This window comes from Ogataea haglerorum, assembly GCF_019207285.1.
Source record: "Ogataea haglerorum isolate 81-453-3 chromosome Unknown 81-453-3_NODE_12_length_311171_cov_96.283249, whole genome shotgun sequence".
NCBI classification, from domain to species: Eukaryota; Fungi; Ascomycota; class Pichiomycetes; order Pichiales; family Pichiaceae; genus Ogataea; species Ogataea haglerorum.
The window spans coordinates 240,737-258,584 of NW_025065162.1; the positions used below are offsets into that span (position 1 = coordinate 240,737).

General features: G+C 57.8%; 12 protein-coding genes across 12 annotated transcripts; 10 read left to right on the forward strand and 2 right to left on the reverse strand.

Annotated features, from left to right (window-relative positions):
- Positions 1–111: 111 nt before the first annotated feature.
- KL911_004260 (uncharacterized protein) lies at positions 112–1,221 on the forward strand (the record flags this gene model as incomplete). Its single annotated transcript, XM_043199532.1, has 1 exon — positions 112–1,221. The coding sequence occupies one exon, from the start codon at positions 112–114 to the stop codon at positions 1,219–1,221; it is 1,110 nt and encodes a 369-aa protein (XP_043053084.1).
- Positions 1,222–1,245: 24 nt separating this feature from the next.
- KL911_004261 (uncharacterized protein) lies at positions 1,246–2,406 on the reverse strand (the record flags this gene model as incomplete). Its single annotated transcript, XM_043199533.1, has 1 exon — positions 1,246–2,406. One exon carries the CDS (start codon positions 2,404–2,406, stop codon positions 1,246–1,248), a length of 1,161 nt encoding a protein of 386 aa, XP_043053085.1.
- A 485-nt stretch (positions 2,407–2,891) lies between these two features.
- On the forward strand, positions 2,892–6,113 carry KL911_004262 (uncharacterized protein; the record flags this gene model as incomplete). Its single annotated transcript, XM_043199534.1, has 1 exon — positions 2,892–6,113. The coding sequence occupies one exon, from the start codon at positions 2,892–2,894 to the stop codon at positions 6,111–6,113; it is 3,222 nt and encodes a 1,073-aa protein (XP_043053086.1).
- Positions 6,114–6,284: 171 nt separating this feature from the next.
- On the forward strand, positions 6,285–7,625 carry KL911_004263 (uncharacterized protein; the record flags this gene model as incomplete). The annotated part of the gene is made up of 1 exon (XM_043199535.1): positions 6,285–7,625. One exon carries the CDS (start codon positions 6,285–6,287, stop codon positions 7,623–7,625), a length of 1,341 nt encoding a protein of 446 aa, XP_043053087.1.
- Positions 7,626–7,706: 81 nt separating this feature from the next.
- KL911_004264 (uncharacterized protein) lies at positions 7,707–8,212 on the forward strand (the record flags this gene model as incomplete). Its single annotated transcript, XM_043199536.1, has 2 exons — positions 7,707–7,713; positions 7,803–8,212. The coding sequence occupies 2 exons, from the start codon at positions 7,707–7,709 to the stop codon at positions 8,210–8,212; spliced, it is 417 nt and encodes a 138-aa protein (XP_043053088.1).
- A 235-nt stretch (positions 8,213–8,447) lies between these two features.
- On the forward strand, positions 8,448–9,281 carry KL911_004265 (uncharacterized protein; the record flags this gene model as incomplete). The annotated part of the gene is made up of 2 exons (XM_043199537.1): positions 8,448–9,023; positions 9,084–9,281. The coding sequence occupies 2 exons, from the start codon at positions 8,448–8,450 to the stop codon at positions 9,279–9,281; spliced, it is 774 nt and encodes a 257-aa protein (XP_043053089.1).
- Positions 9,282–9,325: 44 nt separating this feature from the next.
- Positions 9,326–9,613, forward strand: KL911_004266 (uncharacterized protein; the record flags this gene model as incomplete). Its single annotated transcript, XM_043199538.1, has 1 exon — positions 9,326–9,613. The coding sequence occupies one exon, from the start codon at positions 9,326–9,328 to the stop codon at positions 9,611–9,613; it is 288 nt and encodes a 95-aa protein (XP_043053090.1).
- Positions 9,614–9,822: 209 nt separating this feature from the next.
- Positions 9,823–11,018, forward strand: KL911_004267 (uncharacterized protein; the record flags this gene model as incomplete). The annotated part of the gene is made up of 2 exons (XM_043199539.1): positions 9,823–10,411; positions 10,549–11,018. 2 exons carry the CDS (start codon positions 9,823–9,825, stop codon positions 11,016–11,018), a joined length of 1,059 nt encoding a protein of 352 aa, XP_043053091.1.
- Positions 11,019–11,177: 159 nt separating this feature from the next.
- KL911_004268 (uncharacterized protein) lies at positions 11,178–12,165 on the forward strand (the record flags this gene model as incomplete). The annotated part of the gene is made up of 2 exons (XM_043199540.1): positions 11,178–11,511; positions 11,750–12,165. 2 exons carry the CDS (start codon positions 11,178–11,180, stop codon positions 12,163–12,165), a joined length of 750 nt encoding a protein of 249 aa, XP_043053092.1.
- A 120-nt stretch (positions 12,166–12,285) lies between these two features.
- KL911_004269 (uncharacterized protein) lies at positions 12,286–15,006 on the forward strand (the record flags this gene model as incomplete). The annotated part of the gene is made up of 1 exon (XM_043199541.1): positions 12,286–15,006. One exon carries the CDS (start codon positions 12,286–12,288, stop codon positions 15,004–15,006), a length of 2,721 nt encoding a protein of 906 aa, XP_043053093.1.
- Positions 15,007–15,012: 6 nt separating this feature from the next.
- Positions 15,013–16,782, reverse strand: KL911_004270 (uncharacterized protein; the record flags this gene model as incomplete). The annotated part of the gene is made up of 1 exon (XM_043199543.1): positions 15,013–16,782. One exon carries the CDS (start codon positions 16,780–16,782, stop codon positions 15,013–15,015), a length of 1,770 nt encoding a protein of 589 aa, XP_043053094.1.
- A 269-nt stretch (positions 16,783–17,051) lies between these two features.
- Positions 17,052–17,660, forward strand: KL911_004271 (uncharacterized protein; the record flags this gene model as incomplete). Its single annotated transcript, XM_043199544.1, has 1 exon — positions 17,052–17,660. The coding sequence occupies one exon, from the start codon at positions 17,052–17,054 to the stop codon at positions 17,658–17,660; it is 609 nt and encodes a 202-aa protein (XP_043053095.1).
- Between the last annotated feature and the right edge of the window lie 188 nt (positions 17,661–17,848).

Sequence of the window (17,848 nt, forward strand, 5' to 3'; positions counted from 1 at the left end):
GGTTTTGTTTGATTTTCTATATATTTTTTTTTCGACGCGTCGACTCGTGCGGTTTTTTTCACTCAAAAATGACTGATTTATTTTAAAAAGTCATCTAATTTACTTTTAGCAATGGCCAAAGTCATTCTTCATTTGAGAGCAGAAACAAAGCCGCTGGAGGCCAGAGCAGCCCTCACACCTTCCACCACAAAGGAGCTGCTGGACACCGGGGATTTCGAGATCTTCGTCGAGAAATCGTCTCAGTCCACCTTCGACTGGAGGGAGTACGAGCAGGCAGGAGCCCACATCGTCGAAGAGGGCTCGTGGGTCAACGCGCCTAAGGACAGAATTATTCTCGGACTGAAGGAGCTACCAGAGGAGTCTTTCCCATTGGTCCATGAACACATCCAGTTCGCCCACTGCTACAAAGACCAGGCCGGCTGGAAAGACGTTCTGTCCAGATTCCCTGCCGGAAACGGTGTTCTGTACGATCTCGAATTTCTGGAAAACGACCAGGGCAGACGTGTTGCCGCTTTTGGGTTCTACGCTGGCTTTGCAGGTGCAGCTTTGGGCGTGGAGGACTGGGCTTTCAAGCAGACTCACCCAGACTCCGAGGATCTCGGGGGAGTGAGCCCATATCCGAACGAGGCTGCGCTTGTGGCTGATGTCAAGAAGATGCTGGACGAGGGCGTCGCAAAGGCCGGCAGAAAACCTACAGTTCTGATCATCGGCGCTCTGGGCAGATGCGGTTCGGGAGCTATCGACCTGTGCCGCAAGGTTGGCATTCCGGACGAAAACATCATCAAATGGGACATGGCAGAGACTGCGAAGGGCGGGCCGTTCAAGGAGATTGTCGACGCCGACATTTTTGTGAACTGTATCTACCTCTCGAAGCCAATTCCTCCGTTCTGCAACCTTGAGACCCTGAACGACGAGAACAGAAAGCTCAGAACCATTGTCGACGTCTCGGCCGACACCACCAACCCGCACAACCCTATCCCTGTGTACACGGTCGCCACGGTGTTCAACGAGCCCACTGTCCGGGTCGAGACCACCAAGGGCCCTAAGCTCTCGGTGATCAGCATCGACCATCTGCCTTCGCTACTCCCAAGAGAGGCGTCCGAGTTTTTCGTCCGCGACCTGCTTCCTTCGCTGAAAGAGCTGCCTCACAGAGACACTTCGCCGGTCTGGACACGTGCCAAGGCGCTGTTCGACAAGCACGTCGCCAGATTGAACAGTTAATAGACTATTTTAATAAATTAATGTCTACTCCCGTTCCACCTTGAGCAGTTTTTTCTGCCGTTTCTTGATCTTTTTTCTGTCCTCGCGACGCACAACCACCTCGCCGTCGCTCTCGTACTCGCTCTCCGCCTCCTTTTGCAGCGGATCGAAGCGCGGCTTGAGCGCTTTCTCGACACTCTCGTTCACGGTAGCAACCACGTTCAGCCGCTCTCCCGTATCGTAAACGGCCACCTGGTCCCGTATGCTCAGGTCCCAGACGACGATCTTGCCGTCCGACGAGATTGACACCAGGTAAGACTTAGTTTCGTTATCTTTTCTCTCTGCGTAGATGGAGAAATCCTTGACCCGGTTCGCGTGGCCCTGCAGCTCAAACTCGGGCTTTTCAAGTGGTTCTGTCTCCTCGTTTCCCTGTGTGATCTGCGCAATGTCGTAGAATTGTATCGTTCCGTTTCCGTTTGCTAGAACGAGATACTCCTTGCCGTCCAGCACTAAAAATTCCATCTGCATCAGTGTCTGCTTCAGCTGGAAAATAGCCACGATCTTGGCCTCTCTAGTTCGGTACACCATAAGTCTATTGAGCAGCCCTACAACAAAGAATTCGCCGTCGCTGCTGAAACGGACCAGATTGGGTGACTGGCCGTGCGTGAAAACTCCCTTGAGCTTCATCGCAGACGCCTTTTTGGCCGTCATTAAATTCCACAGTCGAACAGTCTTGTCGTCGCTCACAGAGATGGCCACGCGTCCTGACGGGTGGATGGCCAGATCGTTTACTCTGGCCGTGTGACCCTTCAGGATACCAAACTGCTCCCAGTCTTTGGTCCGCCAGATCACAATCTTGCCGTCCTCTGCTGCGCTCAGTAGCCATTTGCCGTTCTTGTGGGTGAGATACTCGGAGTTTTCGTCGACGTCGTTTGAGAAAACAAGCTTCGTGATCGATCCCTGGTGCTGCAGCAGTGTCCCGAGCTCCTTTCTCTTCTGCAAATCGTAGATCTTGATATGCTCATCGTTGGACCCCGAAACAAGATATCTTTTGGCGATGTCTAGGGCCCTGATGGAGAGCGAATGTGCTTGGAAATGGAAAATGGGCTGGAATAGCGGTTGGCTGTTTTTCTCATCGGGAAGCGTCACCGAAACACACAGCAACGTGTGCTCGTATGAACCTGTGATGATGCGAAATACGGTCATAAGCTTATTTATTTTTTTGAAATATATTTTTTTATCTTACATAATTTTCATATTTCCAAAAAAATATTGAATCATGTCAAATGGCAGCACAGACGCAATAAGCCGGCATCTTTACGTCAGCCCGTGATTTAGCAAGCACTTGCATGACTCCCGTGACATATGCAACACTTTGTAGCGTCGGCAATGTCTCCTGGAGTCGTAAAGAGCAAGTCCAACAGGGTTCCCAACACCTGCTGATGATTCTTAATCATCTCCGGGTAACCCTGCTTTTTTTCAATACTTTTTTTGCTTTTTAAAACAAGTGGGTCCTATAAATTACAATCAATCACATTCCCAACCGATTTATCTATTTTACGATTACCCTCAGGTGATAGACAACAGTGAGAGGACGCTACTCTGCGGCACAGAACTTGTAATCGCCTTCACGACACACAAACCAAACTAGGTCGCGCCTTCTTTAGGGTACAACTCACAACAACGAAACCATGGGCGGACTACTCTCTATGAGCCCCCAGATGAGCGAGCCGATGCAGGAGATGCTCGGCGCCCATTTTGATGGCAAAGACGTACTTGACGAGTTCCTCGATATGAGATTATACGAACAAGGAGCAGGAGACGAACGCAATCATTTTGACGAAGAGTTGCACGCGTTCGTGAAAAACGAGCTGTCTAGACAAGGATCGCACGACATTAAGATGGAATACAACGACATGCCAGAATTCATTATGCCGGAGGACACGTACAATGACAATGTCCACACGGGCGGGCAGTCGGAAGAGTTTGAAATGTTTGAGAAAAGTCGCCAGTTGCTGATGAAGCTCAAGTTTGGCGGCTTTGCGAACGTGCCTGAACTGCCCAGCTTCGAAGAGCTTTCGGACAAAATTCAGACGAGGGGCGACTCAAACGACGTCACCACCAGCACCCTGCCTCCGGAGTATATTTCCTGCAACGACAACTTGATGTACAACCTGGAGATTAAGGAGCTTCCGTCATCGTCGCGGGTCGAGACACAAATGAAGATTCAACTGGATATCTCGCCTCCACCGCCACAATTCCTGCTCCATCTTCCTCGAGACACCATAGCCAAGCCTAAGTTGACCCTGGAAAATAACGAGATTCCAGAGAACGTCAAGCCTCATATGCTCTTCCTCGACACGTTTGTGGTTGGTGCCAGCAACGTGGCCACCGCCGACGGCCAGTATCAGAAACTGAGATCCTGCAACGTTTGCAAACGCTGCATGAGAAGAGAAATGAAGCGGGCGTCGAGACGCAAACGTGGCATCGCCGAGGACTCTATCAATTGGAATTTGAATGTTCCTAGAAGAGCCATCATTTTCAACACCAAGGAGGTAATCTCGTTTCCTAGACCTACTGGTAACGCCACAAACGTCAAGTCGATTGACCTGTTGACCAGGATAGTGTGCTATTGCAGACACCACCAGGAGCCGAACGGGTTCAAGCTATTTTTCGTGCTCAAGGACGCTGACGGTAACGTACTAGGAAAAACTCTCTCCCAACCAATCCTTATTATGGACAGAAAGAAGCTGCTAAAGGATGGTGAGCAGTCGAATTCGCCAGAGCAGGAATTGCAAGTCAAACAAGAACAAAGAACGACGATCAACTCGATCGACGAGTCTTCGAGCGAAAATACTAGCACCAGCGCAGCCGCTCATGTTGCAATGGCGGGCTACGCCCTGGGACAACAAACACCTATAGCTACAGACGATTCGAGGGCATACAAGCGTCAAAAGAGACATTTATCTCCGGCAGACAGCACCGGAACGTATTACGATGCCGTTCAGCAGCAGAGATCGAAGCCTGCCCCGGGAGCACGCCAGGATTCGTTCTCGTCGAGCGTCAGCAAGAGAGAAGCAAATTCCCCAATGAGCTCCGACAATCTCTCGCCGCAGAATTGCTTTGGTGTTTCTTCGGCAACGAGTATTTTCTCGAGTACGCCCGAGAAAAAGGCGTCGTTTGCTAATCTCACACAAAGCCAATCTGGAATCAACCATGCCAGCTCGCTCAACAACTCTTCTGTCTCGCAGCAGTCGGTGCCGTCGATCCAACGGATTATTCCCGCCCAAGGCCCTATCAGAGGTGGCATTGAGGTCACTTTGTTGGGCTCGAATTTCCGGCCGGGTCTTGCAGTCAAGTTTGGTTCTAATGTGGCGCTGGCCACTCATTGCTGGTCCGACTCGACCATCGTGACGTATCTGCCGCCGGCATCGCAAGCAGGACCGGTTCTAGTCACATTTGAAGACTCGTCCAAAGAGGGAAGAACGGGAATATTGAACTCCACGTCGCAGCAAGTTTTCACGTACACCGACGACTCCGACAGGCAGTTGGTGGAGCTGGCCCTTCAGATTGTGGGTCTGAAAATGAACGGAAAGCTCGAAGACGCCAAGAACATCGCCAAACGTATTATCGGAAACAACAGTTCCAACATGCCACAACAGCAACGACAAAAGTCGCCACAGCCGGCAGGCTATGACGAGTGGGTCGAAGAGGCCACTCTCAAGATGACAGAATTATCCAAAACGTCTCTGAGTCACGAGGAGATGCTGCTGAAGTTCCTGTCGATGCTGAAACTGCCTAACTCGCCGATCGCCGTTCCGAACTGGGCCATTTGCACTCTGGAAGGACAGACCATGCTGCATCTTGCATGTATCAAGGGATACGCCAAGCTGTGTCGCTATTTGGTGGAAAACGGGTGCAAGGTCGACACGAGGGACTTGAACGATCTGACTGCTCTGCACTATGCATTTATCAACGGACAGAGGGGGCTGATCAAGCTGTTGGTGAACTACGGCGCGGTTGCGTCTATGAGGCTAGGCAACGATATTTCGCTGAGGGACGTCTCGGACTCAAACGTGCTGGATCTGTTGAATGACACGAAAGGAGCGCAATTCCCATCTAGCCACAGACGGTTCTCAAACGAGTCGATCGAGTCGATTTTCGACGACTACGACGAGCCGGCGTTCGACCCGAAGTTTGTTGCCGTTGGCAAGTGCGGCCTGAACAAGGCGGACTTCTTCGACAACGACTCGCCTGATGAGAGGTGGCAGGAGCTAGAGGACGAGATGGAGTTCGAGGCAGACGACGAGGAGGACCTGGAGGCGGAATCATCACCGGACGTGGCAAAGTCCGAGAGAAAGAAGAAGACGCGTGCTACAGGCGTGAGTCTGTGGCTCAAGATGCGCAAGGCTTTTGCGAAGAACGTGTCGTCAATGCCAAGCCTGAGCGACAGCGACCAGTCGGACGACGCGCGCGAGGAGATGCTTCCGTCGTACCAGGAGCTGTTCCCTACGGAAGAGGGCGAGAGGGCGCTACTCAACTTCCAGGGCCACGGGGTGGAAGCCAAGACCCAGGATGCGGAGGACTCGTCAGAGGAGGCGTTGGAGCTGGCGCTCAAGTCATCTCAGAAGACGTTGGACGCGGACAAGCGGTTGCTTTTCTTCTGGCTGCCGTTCATGCTGCTTTTGCTGCTGGTGATGATTGGCAGCCAGCTCGAGCTGATCACTCTAGACAACTTCACGCTGGTGTCGAACGTGATTGACGGCAGCCGCAACCTCATGGGGCGGCTGATGCTGGGCAAGGACCGCTTCACGGGACTCCTGAACGAGAATCTACACTACGGACGCGAGCGGGTGAATAACTTGTTGAACGACGTGAACGGCGCCATGCTCACTGCGGTGGGCGGCCGGTAAGCGGCGCGGTGTATTTGCATTTTCTTTGCTAATTATTGTTGCACTTATTATTTTTTTCATGCACTTAGTACTTTTACCGTTTGGCCGGGGCTCTAGTTTGGCTAATTTAGTCACCTTTTCTGAACCATTTTTATTTTCTGACAGCAGACTCTTCGATGGCCCCATTTTTCCATGTCCTCTTGGAAATTGACTGACTCTTTGCGCCGCGAGATCTACAAGCTTGCCCGTGTGCCGCAGACGGGCGTGTCGCTGCGGCAGATGGTCCAGTTTGGGCCGCAGCCGTCGCCCGGATCGGTGTTCCATGCCTCCAACTTCATCGTCGAGGAGCTGCCCATCCGGCTCAGCCACCGCGTGAAGGACCTCGAGGAGCTGCCGTCGGGGCTCAACAACGACCCGTCGATCCAGCGCGTGCGCGACTGGTACGCCCAGTCGTTCGAGGAGCTCACGTCGCTGCCTAAGCCGTCCATCAGCGACGAGATGCGCGCAGTTCTGTACCCGTCGTCGCAGGAAAAGCCCGCCACGCCGGGCGCCCACTCCGCCGCGCGCCCCACCAAGTTCGAGGACGACGGCATTGTGATCGAGCAGCTCCACGCGCGCCCCCGCGACGAGACAGACCACGCTCCCAGACGGCAGCCGACCCGGCGCGCGTACTACGTGCCCACGCCGTCGGACGTGGCGTACACCAGCGACGTGCTCGACTACAACAAGCTCGTCAACCAGACGCTCGTGAAAATCAAACGGAGACACGACGCTACCGTCACCACGATCGCTCGCGGCGTGCAGCACTGGAAGCACAAAAATAATTTTGCGTATCTGGACGGCAGCATCAACCAGTTTCTCGACCGGTTCTACATGAGCCGCATCGGGATCCGCATGCTGATCGGCCAGACCATCGCCCTGTACGAGCAGAGCACCATGAACATAACTAACGACAACTACGTCGGCATCATCTGTCTCGACACCAACGTGATGGAGATCGCCCAGGACGCCATCGACGCCGCCCGTTTCGCGTGCGAAGAGCACTACAACATCATGGAGGCGCCCAAGGTCCAGCTCTGGGCGCCAGAGGACCTCAACTTCATGTACGTGCCGGGCCACCTCGTGCACATGCTCTTCGAGACGCTGAAAAATTCGCTGAGAGCCACCGTCGAGCACCACTCCTCGCTCCACCCAGATAAGAACATGGAGGACATCGAGTTCCCGCCCGTGAAGGTGATCGTGTCCGAGGGCAACGAGGACATCACCATCAAGGTCAGCGACGAGGGCGGCGGCATCCCGCGCTCGGTGGTGCCGCTGATCTGGACGTACTTCTACACCTCTGCGAAACAGATCGTCGAGCCCGAGAACGGGTACAAGCCGCCGTTCATGGGGCTCGGCGTCGGCCTGCCGCACAGCAGACTGTACGCGCGCTACTTCTCGGGCGACCTCAAGCTCATCAGCATGGAGGGCTACGGCACAGACGTCTACTTCCACCTCAACAGGCTCTCCTCCTCGTCCGAGCCGCTGCAGTAGCCGATCGACTGCTTATGTAATGTTTTGTGTAATAGGAACAGGCGAAAACCGGGGTAAGCAGAAAAAGAGGGGACCTACGAGATGCGCCGTGCTTTATCCTGGGACGCGACTGGCGCGCTCGACTTGCGGGCTCTGTGCGCGGCAGAGCTCGCCGCCGTGGTCCTGCGCCGGCCTGAGCCCATTCTGCTGCCGCGCCGCGGACGCATGGTGCGGGCTGGCGACTTCTCGCGGCAGGGCGCATACGCCGACGACTTCGGGCTCCCGCGGCTGATCCAGGCTCTGAACCAGGGCGTGCGCGGCGACTTTGCGCGGGCCATGTCTCGGGACACGGCTCTGGTGCGCCAATTCGTGCTCCCGAACTCCCAGAGGCGCACAGTAAGTCGTTCCGTCGGCTGGATAGTGCAGCTGAGCGAGGTGCGGAAAACCGAGTTTGGACGGTATGTGGCGCAGCTGGTGAGCCGCGGGCAAGACGAGGAGGCCGTCCGGGGGGTTCTGCGTCTTCTGGGCACCGAGTACGAGTTTCTGCACACTGCTGCGACGCTGGACGTCATCTGTCGTTATTTATACGATTGTGGCAGGTGGCGTGACGTTGTGGCGATGCTGGACCTCTATTCGCGGTGGCGCAAGACGCCAGCGGTTGGCACGTACAACAGGGCGATCGCCGCCAAGCGGCAGCTGTGCCAGTGCGACGAGGACGACTTCGAAAGCTGGGTGTTTGAGCGGCTGCGTGTGCAGCGACTGCCGCCGGACGCCGACACGTTTCTGCTCGTTTTCGAGAAGCTGAGCACCCTTGACGGCCGCCTGGCGTGTCTGGGCACGATGATGTTCAAGCAGATCGACATTGAGTCGCTGGTGGGGCCCGTCGTGGCGCAGGTGGCAGAGAAGCTGGGCGGATCCAGAATCGGCAAAAAATTTCTGTACCCGAGCTGTTTGAGGGTGCACTTCTCGATGCTGTTCCTACCACGGCTGCTGGAGCACAGTGGGCCTCAGACGGCGTTTAGGTTCATGGACTGGGCGCAGACGCCGCCAAGCCCGCGGCTGGTTAGAGCATTTGTTCTGTTTTTCCTGCGACGGCAGCCGTGCGAGATCTGGAACGCGGTGGCTGCCATCAATTATTTCCGCACGCACTACGGGTACAGATGTGATGCGAAATACGACAAGCAGCTGGCGTTCAAGCCGCTGTACAACGCTGCGCGCGAACGGCAGCTGGACGTGCGAGTGCTCAAAGTGCTGTACCGCGAGTCATTCTGGCGGGACCGGGACGGGGTTGTGCGCTGTGCCGTGAAGGAATCGCGGCTTGACCGAGCCGTCGCAGAGCCGCTCTCCGAGAGCGACCGTGCGTGGGCACAGGACGTGATGGACATTTGCTGGCCTGTCGACCAGGCGGGCTCGCCGCTCGTCGACAGGCCGGGACAGCCGTTTCTCGCGAAGGCGCGTTATTTCGGCCACAGTGCGTAGAAAACAGAGGTCATTAGAAGAACCTGGTGTCGGCACGTTTTGCCGGTCCCGCTGGCGGAGACCACGCCTGCAGAGACCTCTAACGACGGGCAGCACAAGGCCGTGGATCCTGAGCACACGCCGGCGGCCGGAGTGTGTCTGGACGCCGCGAAACTACAGTCTGCTACGGCCGGCGGCCTCTCGCGTGGACTCAGCTAGCACAGCCAGAAAGCAGAGAAAAGTAGGCTGGAAAATTTTTAATCATGTTCACGTTGGCGCTGGTGAGACGTTTCAGCGCGGCGCGCGCGCTGCTGCAGTCGTCGGTCAAGGAGGGCACGCCGCTGAACATCCACGTGTTCAAGACGGGCAAGCCCGCTGTCGCGCTCAAGGACGAGGAGTACCCGGACTGGCTGTGGACGCTGCTCGACAAGGAGGCCCAGGAGGCCCAGCTCAAAGCCACCGACGAGTTCCGGTACATGAGAAAGCAGGCCAAGAAGCTGCACAGACAGAAGCTGAAGCAGAACAATTTCCTCGCGCAGCTGCGCAAGTGAGTGTATATAGGTAATGACTGGACTGGAGAATTGTAGCCGGCTGTCGCATGAAACTCACCCGTGCACCAGTTTGTGGGGTAATGTTTCGCACCTGTTTCGCCTCGTCCGGCAAGCGGGCCGTGGGCGGCCTGCGTCTTCTTTCTGCGCGCACATCCAGACGGCCGCGCGTTCCGGAGACCGCGGGCACCACCAGGGAATCGCCTTTCAGCATGCAGCTGCTCGTGGTGGTGGTTGCGCTCGGGGCAGGGTTTGCCATCGGCCGCACCAGCACGCGGCAGAATCCGCCGCGCGACCTGTTTCCTGCGGGCTCCACGACGACCAAGGCCGACCTGCGTGCGAGCTCGTTCAATGCGCCGGCCGACTACGCTCTGTTCCAGCGGTGTGTGAAGAAACTCCAAAAAGAGCTCAACCTGAGTAGCGACGACGTGGACGAGGAATTGTGGCGGGTCATGGCGGAAAAACCCGGCTTGGGCTCTGTTCTGTGGTCTCACAAGGACACAGACACGGCGAAACAGTACCGGATCCGGCCCAGGGACACCGAACAGTTTGCGCTAGTGATGAAGCTGGCACAGCTGTACCGCGTGCCGGTGCATGTCGGAGTGCCCTTTGACGGGTACCCCAGGGACCGGTACGGGCTGACCGTGGACCTGGGCGGAATGGACCGCATTCTGGCGTACAACGAGCGCACAAACACCGTCACGTGCGAGTGCAACGCGGACGTGGGCTCGTTTGCGAACAGCCGCGGGCTGAGCGCGATGAACGCTGCGCGGCCGCTCGACCTGGCGCTCTCCTGGCTGGGTCTGACAACGCCGGGCAGCACCGTCAACGGGTACCCGCTCGCAAGCGTGAAAAGCGCCAAGGTGGTGCTTGCCGACGGAACGACGTTCGTCGCGTCGCCCGAGACGCTGCGCATCCTTGCACCGCTCGGGCGCCAGTTCGCGACGGTCTGCGAGATGGAGCTCGCGCTGGAGCCGCGCACGGACGCGTGTGTGGTGCTGTGCCGGACGCAGAACGTGGACCGGCTGGTCGAGTTGGCCGACCACGCGGCGTCGCCGCTCACGTACGTGGGCAACTTTGGGTTTGCGCACTGCGCGTTGCCGACGGGAGAGAGCGTGGGCGCGTTCAAAACGGACAGAAAACAGGCGGACAAGCTGGTGAAAATGGCCCGGCGGCTCGGCGAAGCTCACGCAGCGGTGCCTGTCTGCGAACTGCATCCGCGGACGCCCAGCGAAGTCAGCCCCGTGACAAACAGCTCCGCGAAGCTCGTGGTGAGCGAGGACTTTGCGCAGGCCCGGCTGACCGAGCTGGCCGGTGCAGGCGTGCTGCTGAACGACGGGCCGGAGTGGGACGCTCTGCGGCGGCTGAAGCTGGCGACCGACCCCAACAAAGTGCTCAACCCATCTGAAACGCGGGTGACGTCATCGGAATAACCGTATTTTTCTCTATTTATTTTCTCCTTACATTAAGTTCGTGCGAAAGCCAGTACCTGCAGCATGCGCCTAGCAGATAGATGTGAGAATGCTTGGAGCGGTTTAAATCTCTACCGCTCTTTTTTTCGTGTCCCATGTACTTAGACGTTTTCAGAAGACAAGAGACGACAACCACGGGTCACTTCTTCTCGGACTTCCAGAAGGTCACGAACGTTGAGTACTCGTCTGCCACGCGCACAATTGCCGCGGCCATCACGTCGTTCGCGTCGAGCGTCGACGCAGACTCGCTCGTCACCGACGCCTCAGGGACGGCAGTCGCGTCGCTGCTGGGCGTCGCGAGCACATCCACCACGGAGGACACAGCCACGCCGTTGACGGCGAGCGCCTCCAGCTTTGCATCGAAAACGTCGTCTGCTGGTTCTCCAGACACGGTTTCGCCCAAATGGGGCTACATCGTGGCCCTGCTCGGTCTTTGTTCGTGTATACTGTAAGGAGTAAATATACCGTGAGTCATGTGATCTGTGTGAGGGCTGTATTTTTTCCTGGTTTTTCTCAGGCTGCCGAAAAAAAAATCAATTTTTCATCCTCGATATCACCATAATGGCTCCAATCGTATGTATCGACATACACTGGTGTTTCTTTTATGCCCTATAGTGATTCCACCGCAGGTCGGTGCGTTCGCAATCTCTATGGCTATTCCGTGAAGCTCGCGCTTCTGCGGTAGGCTTAAAAGTAATCACGAGTGTAGCTCTCTCCGTCCTAACCTCTCAGACTAAGAAAAACCAAAAAGTCGCCAAGAAGTTCACCGTCGACTGCTCCGGCCCAACCGAGAACGGTGTCTTCGACCCAGCCTCGTACGTCAAGTACCTTGTCGAGCACATCAAGGTCGACGGCCACCTGGGAAACCTCGGCAACGACATCACCGTGTCGCAGGAGGGCGCCGCCAAGGTGGTGGTTGTGTCCACCACCAAGTTCTCCGGAAAGTACCTCAAGTACCTCTCCAAGAGATACCTCAAGAAGAACCAGATCAGAGACTGGATCAGATTCGTGTCGGTCAAGAAGAACGAGTACCAGCTGCAGTTCTACAGCGTTGCTGTTGACGACGACGAGGACGAGGAGTAGCTGACAGGGATAGTGTAATAGAGTGTCATTCGAATATGGTAGAAATGTAGGTCCCGCCGTCTGTTTCGGGCGGTGCATGATATCTGTCTTTTTTAGCATTTATTTATTTTAGGTGATTCTATGACCACGGTGCCACGAGACACGCCCGACCAGAGCGACGAGACGGATTTCGTCGAGTTCCGGCTCGCTGGGGACAGCGTGACGGTCGTTGACCACGGTTTCGCGTCGATCGAGCCGGAGAACGACGACGCGGGTGCTCTGGAGGCGCCCGCGCACCAGGACGACGGCTCGTTCCACAGCACGTCCGACGACGAGGAGTGGAAGGAGATGGACATACAGGTGAACCACGACGAGATCTACAACATCCGCGGCGAGAAGATCGAGACGTTTGTGCAGTCTGCGGAGACCATAGACAACAAGGCCGAGTCGTCGCAGGGGTACACGCGGATCTCTGCGCAGGAGGAGGCGGCCAAGTACCTGGAGATGAACGAGAAGTTTGACTTCCTGTTCCAGAACGAGAACTCGAACCTGCGGAGGCTGCGCGACGGCGACGGCTCCGACGAGACGGTACACGAGACGGTTGACGAGGCGATGGACGAGACGATCGACTCGAGCGCGACGCAGCTCGAGGAGCAGCTGTACTCGACGCGCGCGATGCTGACGGAGCCGCAGAAAGTGGCGTATGCCGCGCTGGTCAAGCTGATCATTTTCCGGCTGCACCTGGACCTGTCGCTGCTGCGCGGGTCCGGTTCGTCGAGCGTGTACAAGAAGATCGCTGGGGCGCAGAAGTCGTTCACGCGGTGGAGCATGGGCGTCATGGCGCTGCTGTACGACCACCTGGGCATCCGGGAGGGCGCGGAGCGCGAGATGATCGAGAAGCTGAGCTGCCACGGCATAGAGGCGAGCGACCTGGTCGGCTGGCTCAACACGAACCTCACGCTCGACAACAGGCTGCGGCCCGAGACTGTGCGGACGATCGGCGTCGACGCGTCGGAAGCGACGCTCGACATCGACATCCGCTGGACGCTGATCTGCGACCTGTTTCTGGTGCTGCTGGAGTCGTCGACGTACGACGCGCGGTCGCGGACGCTGCTGCTGCAGTTTGCCGCGTCGATCGGGCTCGACCAGCTGGCGGTGTTCCAGTTCGAGCGGCGCATCACCGACGCGCTCGAGATGGAGGCGTCGATGGCACGGCTCAACAACTCGCAGGTCTGGGACGAGAAGGACATCCTGGCCGAGCACAAGCGCAAGTTCCGCAAGCAGAAGCTCGTCAAGATCGGGTTTGCGACCGTGGCCGGCGGGCTGGTGATCGGCCTGAGCGCCGGCATGCTGGCTCCCGTCATCGGTGCCGGGCTGGCTGCGGGGCTCACCACGGTCGGCATAGGCGGCACGTCTGGGTTTCTGGCAGGCACCGCAGGCACCACGATCATCACGTCGACGGGCGTTCTGACCGGCATGCGGATCGGCAACAAGGGCATGGGACGACGCGTGGGCGCCGTCAACACGTTTGAGTTCAAGCCGCTGCACAACACGGGCCGCGTGAACCTGGTCCTCACGGTGAGCGGGTGGATGTCGGGCAAGATGGACGACGTGCGGCTGCCGTTTAGCACGATCGACCCTGTGATGGGCGATCTGTACTCGCTGCTGTGGGAGCCGGAGATGCTCACGAGCATGGGCCAGACCATCAACATTCTGGCGTCGGAGGTGCTCACGCAGTCGATCCAGCAGATTCTGGGCAGCACGATCCTCATCACGCTGATGGCCGCCGTGCAGCTGCCGATGATGCTCTCGAAACTCGGCTATCTGCTGGACAACCCCTGGAACGTGTCTCTGGACCGGGCCTGGAGCGCAGGCCTCGTGCTGGCCGACACGCTGCGCCGCGGCAAGCTGGGCTTCCGGCCGATCACGCTCGTCGGGTTCAGTCTGGGCGCGCGCGTCATCTACAGCTGTCTCCTGGACCTTGCCAAGCGCGGCGACTACGGCCTCGTCGAGAACGTTTATCTGTTTGGGTCGCCGTTTGTGGTGAAGCAGGACCAGGTCGCGATGGCCCGGTCGGTCGTGAGCGGCCGCTTCGTGAACGGGTACTCGAAAAAAGACTGGATCCTGGGCTATCTGTTCCGTGCTACCAGCGGCGGGCTGAGCCGCGTGGCAGGACTCTCGCCCGTCGACGAGGTGGAGAACTTCAACTGCTCGGAGCTGGTCCAGGGACACATGGAGTACAGGAAGGTGATGCCGCGGCTGATGAAGGAGATGGGCTGGGAGGTGCTGAACGAGGAGTTTGTGGAGATCGACCAGCCCGACGAGGAGGAGACCAAGCGGCAGCGCAAGCTGGTGCACGACTTCGAGCAGGCGGCGAAGAAGCGCGAGGCGGCCAAGTCCAGGAAGTGGTACGACAAGCTGTTCCGCAAGAACAACAAGGAGTGGTGGGAGATGTACGAGGAGGGTGTCAAGGAGGAGGAGCAGAAGCAGGAGCTGTTCGATGTGGACGAGCTGGCCAGGCAGGTGGAGCAGATCGCCAAGGAGGCGCGCACGGAGCCGGAAACCGGCCAGCTGAAGCAGTTCAACTTGAGGACGCCGCCGGCGGGCGAGCCGTGCGACGCGGGAGACCGCAAGACCGCGTCGCCGTTCAACGTGACGGTCGTGCAGACAGAGACGGAGACCGCGGAGTACCGGCCGTTCAGGCTGAACGAGCGCAGGGAGCCGGGCTCGTGTGAGCACGCCAGGCTCAACCTCAACGCGGTGGAGACAGAAAACAGGAAGAACGAAGAGTCTACGAACATCTATGACGACGAAGACGAGTTCCCGACCGACGAGCGCAATCTGGAAGTCACCTTTATCTGATTAACGCTATAGGAACACCTGGGCGTTGATCTCGGCGAGACTGACGGCAAACGGCAGCTCGAACCGGGTCAGCACCTCCGGGTGGAGCACGCCGATGGTGCCGATGGCGTGTGCCGGCGCGTCCGGCTTGGCTCTGTACATAATTCTAGCGCCCCGTCCAGCAAAATACATCTTGACCGAGTCGTCCTGCTCGATCCAGTAGCCCTTCTTGCCGGTCTTGGCGTCGACAGCCGAGAGCCACGGCGTTCTGAAGGTCTGCATGACCTTTCCGAGCAGACCCTGGATCAGCTCGAAGCCCGACGCCTTGCCGGCGTACGCGGCGCACCAGTTTCTCTGGTTCGAGGCGCCTCTCTCGGAGTCGTCCTTCAGCACGATGTCGCCGCACTCGAACACCCTGATTGGCAGGGAGTGGTCCTTGTTCTCCTTGATGGTCTTGAGAATGCCCGGAACAAGGCTCGTTCTCACCACCTGGTACTCGACCGTCTTCGGGTTGGCCAGCTTGACGGCCCTGGAGTCGTCCGGGTTGTTCAGAAACTTGAAGTTCTCGTCGTGCGAGCAGAGCGTCAGCGGCATCACCTCGAGCCAGCCGCTCTGCGCCGACGCGACCCTCAGGATGTCGGCCACCTTGTTGATCGGCAGCGGCTGCGCCACAGTAGCCGCGGTCTTCGGAGTAGTCTTCCGGAGGTTGTCGTAGCCGTACGCAATGGCGCAGTCCTCCATGACGTCGCACTGGTGCAGGATGTCCGGCCTTGTGATCGGGATCTTCACGTCGATGACGTCTTTGCTGGACGGCGAAGGCGCCGCCTGGACAGACATCTTGGACAGCAGCTTGCACACCTCTGCCGGGCTCAGCTGCAGGCCGAGACACGAGTTGATGTAGGGAACCTCGCACTGGAGCGTGCGCTCGGTGAAGTCGGGACACAGCCGCGACTCGTGGTTGTGTGGCGACACGATCTCGACCGGCTCGACGCTGAACGGCTGCTCGCAGTACCTCGAGAACATCGCGACCAGCTGGTTGACGACTATCTCTGCCTTGGTGCGGTCGGTGGCCGTGATCTCAATGAAGACGTTCCTCGTGCTGAGACTCACCTTGGAGTGCTCCGAGTTGATGATCGGAGGCAGCGAGCACACCGTCCTGTTCGAGTCCAGTATCACAGGGTACACCGGCGAGTCTCTGATGATGTGCAGGTATTTGCCGAGGTTCTTGTCCTTTTCGTAGAACTCCATCAGCTCGTGGCCGTCCAGCTCGACCGTCTGGTTCAGAGGCACAAACTTGATCTCCGACGGGCTGAGCGCCTCGTACGTGAACGGAGGCTTCAGCGTGTCCAGGTCGTGTGTCCCCATCGCCACCAGCGTCCTGTGTCTGCACAGGTTGGTGTGCAGCTTGTCCTGCAGCGCGATGAACGAGTCGTACGACCGCTGGGTGAAGTGGATCCCGCGCAGGATGGCTGCGCACGCGTACGGCCTGATCTGCTCGGTCGACTGCTTGACCGTCAGACTGGTCGTTGGCGCGCTGAGTCTATAATTAGGCGGCGCCACGCGGCCCAGGTACTCGTTCAGCGCCTGCGCAATGCCCTCGATGCACAGCATGTCGTATCTGTTTGCACCGACCTCTATTTTCAGCTGCGGCCTCTCGTCGGTGCCCTGGACGTCGGGGGTGGTGTCCTCGTCGAGCTCGATCCCGAACTGGAAGCACAGCTCGTCGAACTCGTCCGTGGTGTAGTTCTTGCCCAGCAGGGCAAACAGGTCGGCTTTGTCCACGGCGACGGTGGGCATGTTGAAGAAAAGATGGAAGAAAAAAGAGTTACCCGGGACGCCAGGTGTAGCGCTGGAGGGTGGGTTACCCGGACACGCCGCCGACGAGGGCCCTCGTCGGCGCTGGCGAGCAGCTGTGTGCAGCAGCAGGCCTTGCCAGCGCTGCTCGCGGCTCCCGCGCCCGCACGTCGCCTTTTGCGGGGCCCCTGTTGCTCGCAAATATATATAAATGCGCTACGGTGCGGCCCCCGATTTTCTTTATCTGCTAAAGACAAGTGTAAAAAACAACCATGTCGGCAAATCGCGCAAAGACGTTTGACAAGACCATGAAGCTGCTGCTTGTCGGCGACTCCGGCGTGGGCAAGTCGTGTCTGCTTCTGCGGTTCGTGGACGACAAGTTCAACCCCTCGTTCATCACGACGATCGGCATCGACTTCAAAATCAAGACGATCGAGCTCAACGGCAGCAAGATCAAGCTGCAGGTGTGGGACACGGCGGGGCAGGAGCGGTTCCGGACCATCACGACGGCGTACTACCGCGGGGCGATGGGCATCATCATTGTGTACGACGTGTGCGACGAGAACTCGTTCGACAGCGTCAAGAAGTGGTACCAGACGGTCAACCAGCACGCCAAGGACGAAGCGCAGCTGTTTCTGGTGGGCAACAAGTGCGACGACACGGAAAGCAGACAGGTGAGCGAGAAGCAGGGCGAGCAGCTGGCCGAGGAGCTGAACGTGCCCTTCATGGAGGCGAGTGCGAAGTCCGGGCTGAACGTCAACGAGATGTTCTACAAGCTGGCGTCGCTGATTCTGGAGAAGAACGGCGAGGACCTGGCCGCGCCAGCAGACAAGCTCAACGTGCACCAGCAGAGCTCTGTTACAGGCAGCTCGTGCTGCTAGGGTATAGGCGAACTACAGGTGAATGTATGCGATATGGTTGTTTCCCAAACGATCACTGTTCCTAGGAACTTCGTAAGGATTAGGAATATACCGCCACAGGCCGAACTCGATCACACTAGTGAGAGTTCCAGGCCCGTTTGCTTTGCAATCCCTCGACGGAGCTTCCTGTACCATAGTCCCGGAGGACG